Source organism: Rhincodon typus, chromosome 15 (assembly GCF_021869965.1).
Source record: "Rhincodon typus isolate 14 chromosome 15, sRhiTyp1.1, whole genome shotgun sequence".
Taxonomy (NCBI): Eukaryota; Metazoa; Chordata; class Chondrichthyes; order Orectolobiformes; family Rhincodontidae; genus Rhincodon; species Rhincodon typus.
In genome coordinates, this window is record NC_063346.1 from 2,988,032 (window position 1) to 3,003,661 (window position 15,630).

Genomic DNA, 15,630 nt, shown 5'->3' on the forward strand with positions numbered 1-15,630 from the left:
CTGTCTCTCTGTCTCTCTGTCTCTCTGTCTCTCTGTCTCTCTGTCTCGGTCCCTCCCTCTCCTGCTGTGTCTCTCTCCCGCTCTCGCGCGCTCTCTCCCTCTTGCACCTCCCCCCCCAGCCCCACTCTATTTCTCTCTGTTCCCCCTACCCGCTGTTGCTCCCTTGCACAAAACACTGGGGAGACTATATCTGGAGGACGATGCACAGTCGTGAGCAGATTCACCAGGAGCTGCTGCTGGGGGCTCTAAGTGTTAGATGGAGAGAATACTTAAACCGGGGAATATACAAGTGGAAGGGGAGGTTTGATTGAGCGTTTTAGGATTTTGAAAGAAATAGAAAGAGTTGATAAAGACAAATGTTTTCCAGTGTTTGTGACTGTGTGTTGCTGGGGGTTGGAGGAATCTGTGCTGGTGAAAGTGAACCTTAAAATGAGCATCAAGTTATTGAGAGGAAAGTTAGGAAGGACATCTTAGGAAGAAGTGTGGAACTCCACTCCCCAATAAAACAGCAGGTGCTGTCCCAATTCAAGTTTGGTAACATTTTTGCTAAATGATGGAATAAATGGACAGAGGTTGATGGGGATAGTAGGAACTGCAGATGCTGGAGAATCTGAGATAACAAGGTGTAGAGCTGGATGAGCAGGCCAAGCAGCATCATAGGAGCAGGAAGGCTGACGTTTCGGGCCTAGACCCTTCTTCTAAGGAATGCTTTCCAGCTCGACGCCTTGTTATCTCAGAGGTAGATGGAGTTGGCCTCTCTTCCACTTCCTCCCATCTGAAAACTCCGGCTTGAAGCAGCTGACTATTCAGCAACAAAGGCATCACAGCTGACCCTGGTGCCTGCAAACCTGATGTCTTTAAACGTAGAATTCACGTTCCTTCCCTCCTTGTGGTTATCCAGCTCCACGACATCCCAAATAATCATGGCAAGCACTCCCTGTCGGAGTGGGTTCCTGGCTGGATTTGTTAACAACTGCTGCCCTCTGCTGGAATGTATCGCTGAGGACACGGAGAGGCTAAGCATTGATGCCTCACACAGTGCAATATCCCAGGACACTGCAACCTGTCATGGAGAAGGGCTGTTTTGTGGATGTTGCTGGAAGGCACTTTTAGAAACTGCCAGAAGCTACGGGAAGGAATACAAATGGATAACCAGACAGGCTCAATGGATCAGCCGATTATTTTCTTATTATGATGTGATTTTCAGATGATCAGCTTTACAGTTTCATAATAAATTGTCCCACTTTGTATGACACTGATCTTTTTCTGACAGGGAGACGATTACGAGGGAAAGCTTTCTATAATGTGAATGGCAAGGTGTATTGTGAGGAAGACTTTTTGGTGAGTTTATTATCCTCCCCTGATCTCAGTGACTATGTGAAAACTGCAGCTCCAGGATCCTCAGTGACAAACCCAGTCCAGTGATCCCCGATTCTGAACTGGGGCCTGTGTTGGAGGGAATTCCTCTGTTTAACACTCGGGTGATCCTCTTGGTACCAGACCGTGTAAATCCCCTCAGCCCTACCATCCTGGGAGACCTTTCCCCCAACCCTATCATGGTCTGGTGTTGTTTTCCATCGTTCGTATTAATAATTAAAATGTTATTGAGTGGGATTTGCCTTTGCTTTCACTGGCATTGGTTTCTGGAAGAAATTCCAAGCCTCTGATTCTGATGTTTGTTTCAGTGATGTCAGCAAATTGTAATCAGTAACTGTCGGGTCATTGGATTTCATCCATTGAGTTACCTTTTGAAAGGGTTGTGCCTCCTCTAGTTGAGAGATTCACGTTCTAATCACTGAGTAAATACCTCCTCATTACCTTGTTGGGTTTTTTTTTTTACTATCTTGTCTTTATGGTCCCTACTTTTGGATTCTTCCACAAGTAGAAATATTCTCCCTCACTAACCCCCTCCAACCCACTCAAACTCTTAAACACCTTCAATCAGAGCAAAGGAAAACTGTTTAATCTTCCACAATAACTACAATCTCTCAGTTCTAATACCATTGCTTTTTCTAATACCATCACTTTAAATCATTTTTTCTAAACTGTTATTGCATTTTCATACTACAGAGACAAAGCAAAGAAAGTTCTGCTAGATCTTTAGAAAACATTGCTTAAGATTAAGCTGGAGTATTGTGATCAGTGATGGTAAACCACCCTTTAGGTATAATGTCCAGGCCTTGAAGAAGGTGCAAAGGAGATTTACTGGGATTGTGTGAGGTCTGAGAGACTGGATTAATCTGGAGAGACTGCAGGAGCTACAGTGGTTACTAGAGCAGGTCAGTGGTTAGGAATGCTGCAGCGAATAACTTCCGTCCTGACTCCCCAAAGCCTGTCCATCTACAAGGCACAAGTCAGGAGCGTGATGGGATACTCCCCACTTGCCTGGATGAGTGCAGCTCCATTTACATGATGCCCTGCAGAAATTCACCAAGGCTCCTTCGACAGCACCTTCCAAACTCTCAACCATTTCAGTCTGGAAGGACAACGCCAGCAGATACATGGGAACACACCACCACCTGCAAGTGCCCTCCAAGCCACTCGCCACCCTGACTTGGAAATATATCGCCATTCCTTCACTGTTGCTGGGTCAAAATCCTGGAATTCCCTCCTTAATAGCATTGTGGGTCAACCCACAGCAAGTGGACTGCAGCAGTTCAAGAAGGCAGCTCACCCCCACCTTCTCAAGGGGCAATTAGGGACGGGGCAATAAACGCTGAACCAGGCATTGGTGCCCACATCCCACAAATGAATAATAAATAAATAAAGATGAAATCCATACTCCTGCCTACTAATGATAACCATTAACTCCTGTTCTTCACAAGAATCAATCTACATCTGCCTTAAAATATCCAAAGACTGCCTCATTTTCAGGAAGAGTGTTCCAATAATTCTCAGTCAGTGTTTGCTATAAGTTTTCATCGTGCTGTGTGCCCTGTCTGCAACATTGACTTCAGGAACATGAAGCAATGCGTTGTTACACCAGTCAGTGCATACAGAGCTCCCCAGAAGCTATACGTCTCACACTTTCCAGAGAGCAACTGCAGGAAAATGTCACCTCATTTGATAGTGGATTTTGAAATTCTGTAGTACAATTATCTCTACTAAATGAGGAACCAACATGTTTGCAACAGCAATCCTTATGGGCAATCACTTTCTAACCTTCTGTAGTCTGAAGACCTAGCCTTTCTCCCCACTCACTGCTTTCCAGCTCTGAGCTTGCATTTAAAGAGATTTAAAATAATTTGATCAGACCTGTTATTGTACACCTCTGGAGCAGTTGGGACTTGAAACCAGGCCTCTGGACTCAGAGGTTGGAACACTACCATTGCAATGAAGTTCCCTTTTTTGCATTTATATAGTGCTTTTTGTGACCTTAAGATGTCCCCAAGTGTTTCACAGCTGCTGAAGTGTAGTTACAGGTTGTAATGTGGGAATCACATGCAACTGATGTGCTGTCCAGTTAATTCCCCCTTAGCCCTGCTTATCCCCCATCACCCTGCCATTTTCCCTCTGTCAGCTATTCATCCAGTTCTTTTTTGCAAGCTGTCATTAAATTTGCTCCCACAGCTCTTTCATGTAGCACATTCAAGTTCACAGCAACCCTGGATGTAAAATTCTTCGTAGAACCGTGGAATTGACACAGCACAGAAGGGGGCCTTTCTGTCCATCTTGTCCATGCCAACCCTAAGACTCCCAGAAACCCTTTCTAATCCTATCTTCCTGCACATGGCCCATAGCCCTGCAGCTTACAGCACTGAAGGTGCAGATCCAGGTACTTTTTAAAGAGTTTAGAGTCTTTGCTTCCACCACCAACTCAGGCAGTGAATTCCAGGCACCAATCACCCTCTGTGTAAAAAAGTTTTTCCTCAAGTCCCCTCTAATCCTTTTGCTCAAATTGATGACCCCTGGTTTTTGAATTCTCTGCTAAGGGAAACGGGTTCCTCCTGAGTTCTCTGTCTCTACCCTCACAATTTTGTATACCTCAATCGTGTCAACCCTCGGCTTTCTCTTTTCCGAGGAAAACAACCCCAGGCTCTCCAGTCTCTGTGGCTATAATTCTCCAGCCCTGGCAACATTCTAGTAAATCTTTACATTCTGTCCAGAGCGATTACATCCTCCTTGTAATGTGGTGACCAGAACGGTGCACAATACTCCAGTTGTGGTGTCACCGGTGTCTTATACAATATCATCATTTATCCCTACTCTTGTCTTCTATACCTCTGCCAATGAGAGCAAGTGTTCCATACGACTTCTCTACAACCTTTAGGGACCTGTGCACTTGCACACCAAGATCTCTTATTTTATCTACCCCTCACAGTATATTCCTGATATTGTGCATTCCCTTTCACTGTTTGATCTCCCTAAATGCATTACCTCACTTAGCAGAGTTGAGCTCCCATCTGCCACTTTCTCATCTCCTCTATATTATTTTGGAGCTTACAGCTATCCCCTACACTATCTACTAAGCAGCCAATTTTTGTGTTGTCTGTGAATTTCCCAATTGTGTCCCCTACACTCAACTCCAAAGTGTTAAAGTATAAAGCAAACAGCAGGGGTCCCTGTGGGGCACCTTTTGAAACCGTTTTCCATTTGTAAGGGCAGCCATTGACCATTACCCTTTGCTTCCTGTTACTGAGGCAACTTTCCATCCAATTCGACATATCACCCTGTATCCCATGGGCCTTTACTTTATTGACCAGTCTGCCATGTGGGACCTTGTCAAATACCTCACTTAAATCCATGAGGACAACATCAACTGCGCTACTCTCATCGATCCTCCTCGTCATTTCCTCAAAAAATTCAATCATGTTGGTAAGGCATGACCTTCCCTGACCAAAGCCATGCTGCCTATCCCTGACCAGTCCATGCTTTTCTAAGTGACAGTTTATTCAATCTCTCAGGATTAGTTCTAACAATTTGCCCATCACTGAAGTAAGACCAACTGGCCTATAATTGTTTGGGATTTCCTTTGTACCCTTTTTAAACAATGAGTCTGCATTTGCATTCCTCTGACACCTCACCTGTACCTGGTGAAGGTTGGAAAATAATCCTCAGAGCATCTGCTATTTCCAACCTGACGACCTACAATATCCTGGGGAACAATCCATCCAGCCCTGGCGACTTATCCACTTTCAAGAGTTCCAGCATCCTGAGCACTTCCTCTCATTACGATTATTTCTTGTCTTTCGACAATTTGCTTAAATGTAACCCTCCAGTTCCGAACTTTCCAGCTTCTCATTATTTACTCTGATCAAAATCCTTCACACATGCACACATACAACTATGTTCTGTGTAAATAAAAAGCAAAGGGTAGCAGACACATGAGAACACCACCCCCTGCAAGTTCCCCTCCAAGCCATTCACCATCCTGACTTGGAAATATATCGCCGTTCCTTCACTGTCGCTGGGTCAGAATCCTGGAATTCCCTCCCTAAGGGCATTGTGGGTCAACCCAAATCAGGAAGAAGGCAGCTCACCCCCAGCACTGTCCCAGCCAGTGTTACCCATGTCCCATGAATGAATTTTTTAAAAATGTTTTTGTGCACGCATTACACCTTCCTCATTGAGAAAACGTTATATAGACTGCTAAATCCTGCTGCTTTCCCCATGGTAACAATCTGAATAGTCACGGGCTACATGCCCAGTCCTAAGGTTAACCAGCTAGTTCAGATTGGTAGTTAACTGTTTCTGCTGCATGGTCACTGGTGGTGGACTGATTAAAATCAGGGCTGCTGGAGGAGTGCAGATACCTCGGAGCAGGTGGGAGCTGGAGGAGAGGATGCTGCCGGGGTGGGGGGGGTGCGGTCAGGTAAGACCATACGAAATAGGAACAGGAGGAGGCTGTTTGGCCCCTCGAGTCTGCTGTACCATTCATGAGGATCATTGCTGATCTGACATTGCTCACGTCCCCTTTCTTGCCCTTTCCCCTTGATTCCCTGACTGATCAAGAATCTTTCTCAGCCTCAAATAGACACAAGGATTCTGTCCCCTCAGCTCTCTATGGCAAAGAGTTCCAAACAGTCTTAACCTTCTGAGAGGAGAGATTCCTCCTCGTCTGAGTCCCTTTATTCTGGGGGGAATGGTAACATGAGGATGACAGCAATAATATTTGTGGGTCAGTATTGGGTGGATTGTGAAGGCTGCTGATTTGTTGCTAATGATCATGCCCATGTGTTTATGCATTGGTCCTTTGGAGAATCTTTACAGTGAATCTTCGTGTTTTTCCAGTATTCGGGCTTCCAGCAGACAGCAGACAAGTGTTTTGTGTGTGGACATCTGATAATGGAGATGGTAAGCGATTTGCAGTGCTTCATATATAATAGTCAGCATGTGTAACTGCCTTACAGTGACTGTGCTGAGCGTTGATTGGATCACATTAGATGTAAAGTGTCTAAAGCAGAATGCTATTTAACACTGCATTCGTGACAAGCTCAATGAGCTAAAGGTGCCATACAGATAAATGGGGATGATCTCACTCTTGTTACAGAATCATAACAGGATGATGACCAGGCTGGGAAGTGAATAATCGAGAAAACTGAACGTTTAGGAAGGAGAGAGCAGGAGGAAAAGCAGGTGGAGTTACGGTGATAAGGGATAGGACCAGTAGATTAGTAAGAGAGAATGCTGTTCCAGTCTGACAGTGTGTGGACTCTGAGTGCAGCGAAGGAACAGCAAAATGCAGCAGACACTGGTTGGATTCAGTGATGGGCCACTAGGTTGTAATGGTCGTGTGTGGGCAGCTTATTAATCAGGAGATCAGTGAAGCTTGTAGCATGGGAAGCACAATTATGATGGTGGACTTCAAACTGCACATAGACGGGATAAATACTGAATCTGTGGAGGATGGTTTTCTTGAGTATGTTTGGGATGGTTTTCCACAGCAGTATAGAAACGTAGAAAATAAGAGCCAACTAGAGGGCATGCTGTTTTAGATCTAGCATTGTGCAATGAAAAGGGTTAATTAACAATGTTGTAAAAGAACCTTTAGGATCGAGGGTCCACAATGTGATAGATTTTTGTTTGAAAGTGGAGTAGTTTATTCTGAAACAGCGGTACAGGTGTAATGACTGTGTATAGAAAGTGAACAGTCTTTTTTTTTTAATGAACTATTGCACATCTTACAACAACGTGGATGGGTATATGGTTTGGGGGGTGATTGGATGGGTATATGGTTTGGGGGGGGATGGGGTGGTGGAGGGTAGTGATGGCGCGGCATTGAGACGAATGTGGGCCAAATGCTGGCAAACGGGACTACGTTGATTTAGCATATCTGATCAGCATGGATGAGTTGGACTAAAGGATCTGTTTCTGTGCTGTACAGCTCCCTGACTCTGACTCTACATTCCTTCAAGATATCAAAATTCAAAAAAGTCAGTCAACCATGGTGAACAACGGAGGTTCAGGATTATGTAACATTAAAAGAAGAAGCATATAAAATTGCTGGGAACAGCAGTAATCCTGAGGATTGGGAATTTTTTTTAGTATTCAATTAAAGAGGACCGGGAAACTAATGAGGAAAGGGAGAATATGAATGCAATCTAGCAAAAAGCATAAAAATGGACTGTAAAAGCTTCTATTAGTACATAAAAAGCAAATGTTTGATTAAAATGGTGTGTGGGTCCATTAAAAGCATTGTCAGGAGAATTTATAATGAGGCAAAGAGAAATGACAAAGAAGCAAAATAATTACTTGGTGCCTGTTTCACTGAGGAAGCTAGCAGAAATCTCCCAGCAGTTGAGATTCATGTGGCTCAGGAAAACGAGGAGTCATAAAGTCCTACAGCACGGAGACAGGCCCTTCAGCCCAAACTGGTCCATGCCGACCAAAATGTCCATCCATTCTAACCCCATTTCCCTGCGCATGGCCCATATCCTTCTAAACCTTTCCTATCCATGTATTTGTCTAAATACCTTTTAAATATTAACAACCACTTCCTCTGGCAGCTCATTCCATGCGCGTCCCACCCTCTGTGTAAAAAGTGTTGCCCCTCACGTTCCCATGTATTCTTCCTCCCTCTTACTTTAAACTGATGCCCTCTAGTCCTTGATTCCCCAACCCTGGGACAAAGACTAAGTGCATACACCCTATCTATGCCTCTCATGATCTTATACACTTCTATAAGATGCCCCCTCAGTCTCCTACGCTCTAAAGAAAAAAGTCCTAGCTTGTCCAACCTCTCCCTATAGCTCAGTCCCTTAAGTCCTGGCAACATCCTCGTAAATTTCTCCTGAACTCTTTCTAGTTTAATAACATCCTTCCTATAGCAAAGTGACCAAAACTGAACTCCAAGTGCAGCCTCGCCAACATCCTGTACAACTGCTACATAACTTCCCAATTTCTATACTCGGTGCCCTGACTGATGAAGGCCAGTGTGTCAAAAGCCTTCTTCACTCCCCTGTCTACCTGTGACTCCACTTTTAGAGAACCGTACTCCTGAACTCCAAGGTCCTTCTCTTCCACTGCACTCCTTAAGGCCCTACCATTCACCATGAAACTCCTACCTAGAATTGACTTCCCAAAATGAAATACCTCACACATCTAAATGAAACTCCATTTACCATTTCTCTGCCCACTTCCCCAGCTGATCAAGATTCTGCCACAGTTTATGATAACTTCCTCTCTGTCCACGATACCGCCTATTTTAGTGTCTAATCATACCTTGTACATTCTCATCCAAATCATTAATATAGATAACATACAGCAATGGGCCCAGCACCGACCGCTGAGGGACACCACTCGTCACAGGCCCCCAGTTCAACAGGCATCTTTCCACCATTACCCTGCGCTCTCTACCATCAAGCCAATTGTGTATCCAACTTGCCAACTCGCCCTGGATTCCAAGCGATCTAACCTTCCAGAGCAGCCTACCATGTGGAACCTTATCAAAGGCCTTACTGAAATCCATATAGACTACATCTATGGCTCTGTCCTCATCAACCTTCCTGGTCACTTCTTCAAAGAACTATAACAAATTTGTGAGGCATGATCTCCCACACACAAAGACATGCTCGTGCTGACTATTTCTAATCAAACCCTGTCTTTCTAAATGCATGTATACCTCATCCTTCAGAATCTTCTCAAGTAACTTACCCACCACAGATGTTAAGCTTACAGGTCTGTAATTTCCAGGGTTTTCTCTGCAGCCCTTCTTGAATAAGAGCACAACATTCACTACCCTCCAGTCTTCCGTGACCTCACCCCTGGCTAACGATGATGCAAATATATCAGCCAGGGCTCCTGCAGTTTCTTCTCTAGTCTCTTGCAGGGTTCTGGTATGTATCTGGTCAGGACCAGGAGATTTATCCATCTTCATGCATTCTAACACTTCCAACACCTCCTGTACTGTGATATGAACTGTCCCCAAGATATCGCCACTACCTTCCCCAAGTTCCCAAGTCGTCTCCTCTTGTAAACACAGAGGAGAAATATTCATTGAGGACCTCGCCCACCTCCTGCGGTTCCACACATACATGTTCACTTTGGTCCTTGAGGGGTCCTGTTCTCTCTCTAGTTATTCTTTTTCCTTTAATATACTTAAAGAATCTCTTTGGATTCAACCTAATCTTCTCATCCAAATCTATCTAGTGCTCCCTTTTCACCCTCCTGATTTCCCTCTTCAGTAAACTCCTGTATTCCCTATATATCTCCAGGGATTCCCTTGATCCCAGCTGCCTGTACCTGAGCCATGCGTCTTCCTTTTTTCTGGTCAAAGCCTCAATATCTCTTGTCATCGAGGGTTCTCGACTCCTGCCAACCTTGCCCTTCACCCTCACAGGAACATATAGACCTCAAACTCTAGTTATCACACTCTTAAAGGCCTCCCACTTGCCTGAGGTCCTTTTGCCTGCAAACCAACTGCTCCAGCCAACCCCTGCAAGCTCCTGTCCTAATTCCATCAAAATTCACCTTGCCCCAGTTTAGAACTTGAACCTGTGGACCAGTTTTGTCCCTCTCCATAACTATTCTAAAATTAACAGAACTATGGTCACTTGTCCCAAAGTGCTCCCCCACTGTCACCCCAGTCACCTGTCCTGCCCTATTTCCCAACAGTAGGTTGAGTTTTGCCTCTGCCCAGGTAGGACCCTCTATAAGCTGCTGGTGAAGGAAATTAGCATTAGGAGGATGATTGTACTGGGAGTCCAAAACTAGAGGGCGTAGGTTTAGGATGAGAGAGGAAAGATTTAAAAGGGACCTACGAGGCATCTTCCCACGCAGAGGGTGGTGCGTGTGTGGAATGAGCTGCCAGAGGAGGTGCTGGAGATTGGTACAATTACAACATTTAAAAGGCACCTGGATGGTCATATGAATAAGAACGGTCTGGAGGAACATGAGCCAAATGCTGGCAAATGGGACTAGATTTATTTAGGATATTTGGTAGGCATGGATGAGTTGGACCAAAGGGTCTGTTTCCATGCTGTACATCTCTATGATTCTAAATTAATGGAGCTGCAAATTCATGAAACCCCAGGATCTAATATTTTACATGACAGTGTTGATCCTTTAGTGATTATCTTTCAAAATTCTCAAGATTCTGGTGGATTAGAATGCCACTCTGCTATTTAAGAAAGGAGTGAGAGAGAAAACAGAGAAACTACAGACCTGTTACCTTCCATCAGTAGGAGAAAATGGTAGAATTTATTATAAAGGCTAGGATAAATAGACACCTAAATAGATAGAGATGTAAATTGAGAGTAGAAGGAGACCTGTTTTGTTGGGGTTGTCTTTTGGTGTAACTCATCAGTAAAATCTAATAGATTAATTCCAACTCTGCTAATGGAATATTGGCCTTTCATTCAAAGGGGCTGACTTACAATAGGATTGAGATCAATCTGTAGTTAGACTCTCTCTCTGGGACACTGCACTGAGAGGGGCAGTAACACAGCACTCTCTGAATGATGATGGGACTAAAATAGTTCATGTACATGGACAGTTTGCATGTTCCCTTTTGTCTTCCGTCTTGAGTGAAAATCTCCTCATAAAAGGCTGTCAGTTAGAGCTTTCAAGACTGATTTTTTTTTTTTTTACGAAGTGAATGTGTTGAGAGATTAGGAGCTGGATGTGGGTCAGCCATAAGTGGATCGAATGGGAGAGTGTGTTCGGGCTGTCCCTGTACGAGGGTCTAGGGTAGAGGAGAGTGGATGAATTATAACGGGAGAGTTATGTTGTGCAGGAGCCTGTACCTGAGAGAATCTCTCTGACCCTTGGTGTTGGTGTACAGATTTTACAGGCTCTTGGCAAGTCCTATCACCCAGGCTGTTTCCGCTGTGTGGTCTGTAACGAGTGCCTGGATGGTGTACCCTTCACTGTCGATGTGGACAACAACATTTACTGTGTCAAAGATTATCACACGTGAGTGACCAGCTTGTGGCATCTCTCCCATTGGGTTCCAAAGCTGATTAAATCCTGGTTCCCTAGTTACTGGCCCTGCAGCCAGGGGCAACTGGTTCTGCTTAGGCTGCCCAAACCATTCAGGACTGTGAACCTACCTATCACAATCAATCGATTTACTCCTAAAGAACAGGCCCAGTTTCTCCAGCAACGTTAGTAATCCAGCTGTTTAACAAGGCTTGTTCCCTTTATCTACAGCTGGTGATGTGCCTGAGCAAAGGTCCCCATTCCCTGCCCCACGAGCTCAGGTTCACTAAACAGCAGGGACTGCTGGTGTTTGGCTCAAATACTGTTTCACTTTGACTGTGATCACAGGAGGACCAGCGGGTGCTCCTCTTCAAACATAACATGTCTACATGAGACAGGGCCTCTGTTTAACACTGAACCTTCCACAGTGCAGCGCTCCCTCAGTACTGCACTGTTGTGTCATTCTGAAACAGTGGGCTCCTGATCCTGTAAATATCATTTTATCTATACATGAAATGGGAAGTGGACAACTCCATGTGGTTCTAAGTTGATCAAAATCCCTTGATCCGACTCTATCCCATTTATCCTCTCCTGGTATCTGTTAATCTGTATATTACCCAGTCCTCCTGACGCCTTAATTAGACTTCAGTCAATAATGCACTCTATGGTATCTCGCTGTACAACTTGGTTCTGGTTTTTCTGTGTATTTGTGTTTAATTTGTGACCAATTTTCTTCTGGTTCAGGGTTTTTGCACCAAAATGTGCGTCCTGTGGACATCCGATTCTGCCAGCACAGGTACTGCCTGCATCTCCCCTCTCTCCCCGCGCCTTCGCTGCAGTCTGTTGTGTCCTCCTTTAAGATGTGTATTTTACAGTCATGTGAAAATTCTGAAGGAAAGCAAGTGTATAGGAGGGTGGGGAGAGGTGGAGGAGTGGGGCTGTGCTGTGGTGATGATGACAGGATGTTCCTGACTGACTCTCACTGTGTTTCAGGGTTCGGAGGAGACGATCCGTGTTGTGTCGATGGATAAAGATTATCACGTGGAATGTTATCACTGTGAGGTAAGCCCCTGGCCATGCTCCTTTTCCCTGAGCTCGGCTGAAGTCAGTGGGGCAACAATACATCATAACATTGGCTGGCCAGCCTCGCTTGGCAACTGGCCAACAGAACGGCCAATAGGAGGAGGGCAGTGGTTGCTGGGATGGTTTGTTTGTAGTGACCTATGACCCTGGCTAATTGCTCTGTTGTTGTCCTCAGGACTGTTGCTTGCAGCTGAATGATGAGGAGGGTCGTCGCTGTTATCCGCTGGAGGGGCATCTGCTGTGTCACAGCTGTCACATCCGGCGCATCAACATTCCCCCAGCACCACATCCCCCTCCGAGTTACCAGCTTCATGTCACTGAGCTGTGACTACAGGAACCTGGATGTTCATGACTGGAGGGGGCATCTCTGCTCCTGTCCCTGTCCCCCAGGGACCTCAATCTGAGGAGGTTTCCTCTGGACAGGGAGGGAGTGACCACTGTTACCGTTGGAAACCAATATGCCATCTGAAACCACGGTGACAGTGTCAACCAGAGCCATTTGTAGGAAAGTTGGGGCCAGCACTCTCACCGAGAGGAACTCGTTGACTAAATCCAGATGTGCTGTGGCCATGGACGGACAGACTGGACTTTTCTCGGGACGGGCCAGAGAGACAATCCGCACCTCGCACCATCTCCCGCTCAACCTTGTGCCCGAATTTCCAAGATGGCAGCTAGACCTTGCACACATCCAACTCTAACCCAATTTGTTTGTTGATGGCCTTCACTAAATGGTCAGATGGTGCTGGCTCAGGATGTCCTCTCTTTGAGCGACCAAAGCGTGGTTGTTCCTCTCCAGAAAAACAGCTTCCCTGAGATGCACTTCAGCACACAGGGGACCTTTGTCATCCTCATGTTTTTTAGACTGAGGTACCCTCCTTTGTCTTATCAATAGCAACCGCTGAGACAGACCTTGGCCCCAGCTTGCTGGGTAATTCAGCACTTACTAACACACCTCCCACTCTATCATTAACCTCTTCTGTACCTGTGACAACACACACCAGTGTATTGACTATGCAAAGTAATGCAACCATTTTATATAAGACACTTGATTGGTTGCAATGTACAGCAGGCCCAACTTTGTAATTTTTTTAGTTTTTTTTAAAAAAGGGTTTTTCTTTATTCTAATTGGATAAGACAGTGCATTTGTTTTGTACTGATTACTCTGCAGACACAACACCTCTGTATGGTTTCAGATTTTTCCAGAATGGTTTGTGCTGTTGGTATTTGCTCAGGTTTGTGAGTGTCATTTGGAAATGATCTGTACAGACTTCCTCCTGTCTCGCAATGGCATCCAGACCCCACCCTTCCAAAAGGAAAGCAGGGAGGCCTCTCTGAACATGGAGTGTCTTCAGTTATTGGTGTTTATTGAGTTTGGGAGTACAGCTCACCAGTTGATTTGGGCAGGCTGGTATTGAATGACAACCGGTTCCCCACTGACTTGAAGTTCTTGAAAGATGGCACTTGTGCGTCCATTTCACTGCCCTCCCCTTCCCTCCTCCACCTTATTTATTTATCCCCATGGTCCTATCCATTCCCCAGGATCTGCACCCACCCTCCCATCAGCTTCTGAGAGATGGGCCTCTTCGCTCTCCCTGACTAGCTTTCCCCACAGCTGGGCCTTCGGGTCTCCTTGTTGGCTTTTGCCACCCCTTCGTGAACAGATATGGTGCTCCATTTTCCTCTAACCAGACTACTAATACTGTTAGGTTAAAGTGTCAGTTGGTCCCCGTGCCTTGAGTTCAACTCAGCAGGAAGTATCTGGGGCATCACAGTCTGGATGGAATGTTCTAGCATTGGCCATGTCCCTGGAAAGGTTGACCCTGATTGGTCAGCGGGTGTAGTTGATGTGGGAGAGAGGGTTAGGGGGTGTGATCCTTCCTGGGATCTGAGCTGGCTGTGTGGGTTTCTGAACTTCCTGCAGCAACGAGAGGGTGAGGCTTGGGGTGGAATCGTTGGTTAAGGTCATGATCAGAAAGGAAGTGAAACCGGAGCGTTTTCCCCCCACTAAAACTTTCACGTTCTGTCCTGTTAATCTCCCTAAAACCTCTGTGGGGTGGAAAAATTCAGTCTTTGATTTTGTTGAGGCAAAGAAAAGACATGTAGATTTATTTATCTTAAAAAAAAAAAAGCCACATGATATCAACCTAAATTATTAAACATGTAAATGTCAAAGGTCATTTAACCTTGGATATAATCTGCCTTTTTTGTTCAAATACAAGAAGTTTTGTAGTTAACATTGACAGTGTTGCTTTGTTTCTGCTTGGACCAGAGGAAGTTGCTTTTGTCATCCTAGTCTCTCAAACCAATAATTGTGTAAAAGAATCCTTGTTATGACGGCTGTGTGTTTGATAAGACCATGGTCAGTGTGAACATTGAGCAGCTCCTAGACTGATCCAGAAGCCCCAGTCTGAAAATGACAGTCTCTGCTGCATTTGCTAAGGAAGGCTGTGGGCTGGGAATAGACTGAGAAGGTGCAGCACTCTCTGTTTTCTCTGAGGCCTGAGCCAGTTATTTTATTTTTTTCTCACCCACTTTTAACGTGATTCCAAACAAACAGCTTCCAGAGGTCATGACAGTCAATGACTATCTCCCAGTTGTCAATGCTATGACCTTAATAACTCACTTGTAAATGTCCATCCAGCAGAGATATGGACACTCTAGAAATCATAATCCAGTGGTCAGTTTGCTGTACAGAATGTCTCTGGGTCAACAGCAGTCATTTATCTCGTGAATGTAGCCCAGCCAATGCAGAGCTCTTGTCTTCACAATGAGCGTATGCAGGTGGGATTAGCACTTACAGGAGCTCGAAGTCGATGACCCTGCCTCCTGCCTGTCCTGGTCTGACCGGTGTGTGCTGAGGATGCAGGTTTAGTTGACTCAGTGGAGTGTTTGCAGTTAGCTTGCTGTTCCACTCACTAACTCAGCTTGGATATAACAAGCTGTAGTTTTTAATGAGGCGTGTTGGTTCCAGGAGCAAGTGATGGAGTGCGGTGATTGTGGAGCTGAAATATGTTGATTTATCAACTGCCTCCAACAACACAGGTGCTTGTAAGATGTCAATGTTCTGGACCTTAACAGGTGCCTTTCTGCTGCTGATGGTCAAACAACCATCTCTTTCCAATGAGACACTGTGTCCAATTGGAGCTGAAAGTGTTCCTCAGTGAGGAATGACTGTCTGTGCTCTGAGTC

At 45.2% G+C, this 15,630-nt stretch overlaps 1 protein-coding gene across 2 annotated transcripts in view; it reads left to right on the top strand.

The window, feature by feature from the left end:
• LOC109918645 (Wilms tumor protein 1-interacting protein homolog) overlaps positions 1 to 14,618 on the top strand; it is a 31,418-nt gene extending 16,800 nt beyond the window's left edge. For both annotated transcript variants that reach the window (XM_048605755.1, XM_048605756.1), the window contains 6 exons: positions 1,274 to 1,341; positions 6,232 to 6,294; positions 11,222 to 11,352; positions 12,103 to 12,154; positions 12,352 to 12,420; positions 12,617 to 14,618. In XM_048605755.1, the coding sequence (XP_048461712.1) occupies positions 1,274 to 1,341; positions 6,232 to 6,294; positions 11,222 to 11,352; positions 12,103 to 12,154; positions 12,352 to 12,420; positions 12,617 to 12,769 (536 nt within the window). In that variant the 3' untranslated portion in view covers positions 12,770 to 14,618. The remainder of the gene's footprint in view (positions 1 to 1,273; positions 1,342 to 6,231; positions 6,295 to 11,221; positions 11,353 to 12,102; positions 12,155 to 12,351; positions 12,421 to 12,616) is intronic.
• The last annotated feature ends 1,012 nt before the right edge of the window (positions 14,619 to 15,630 follow it).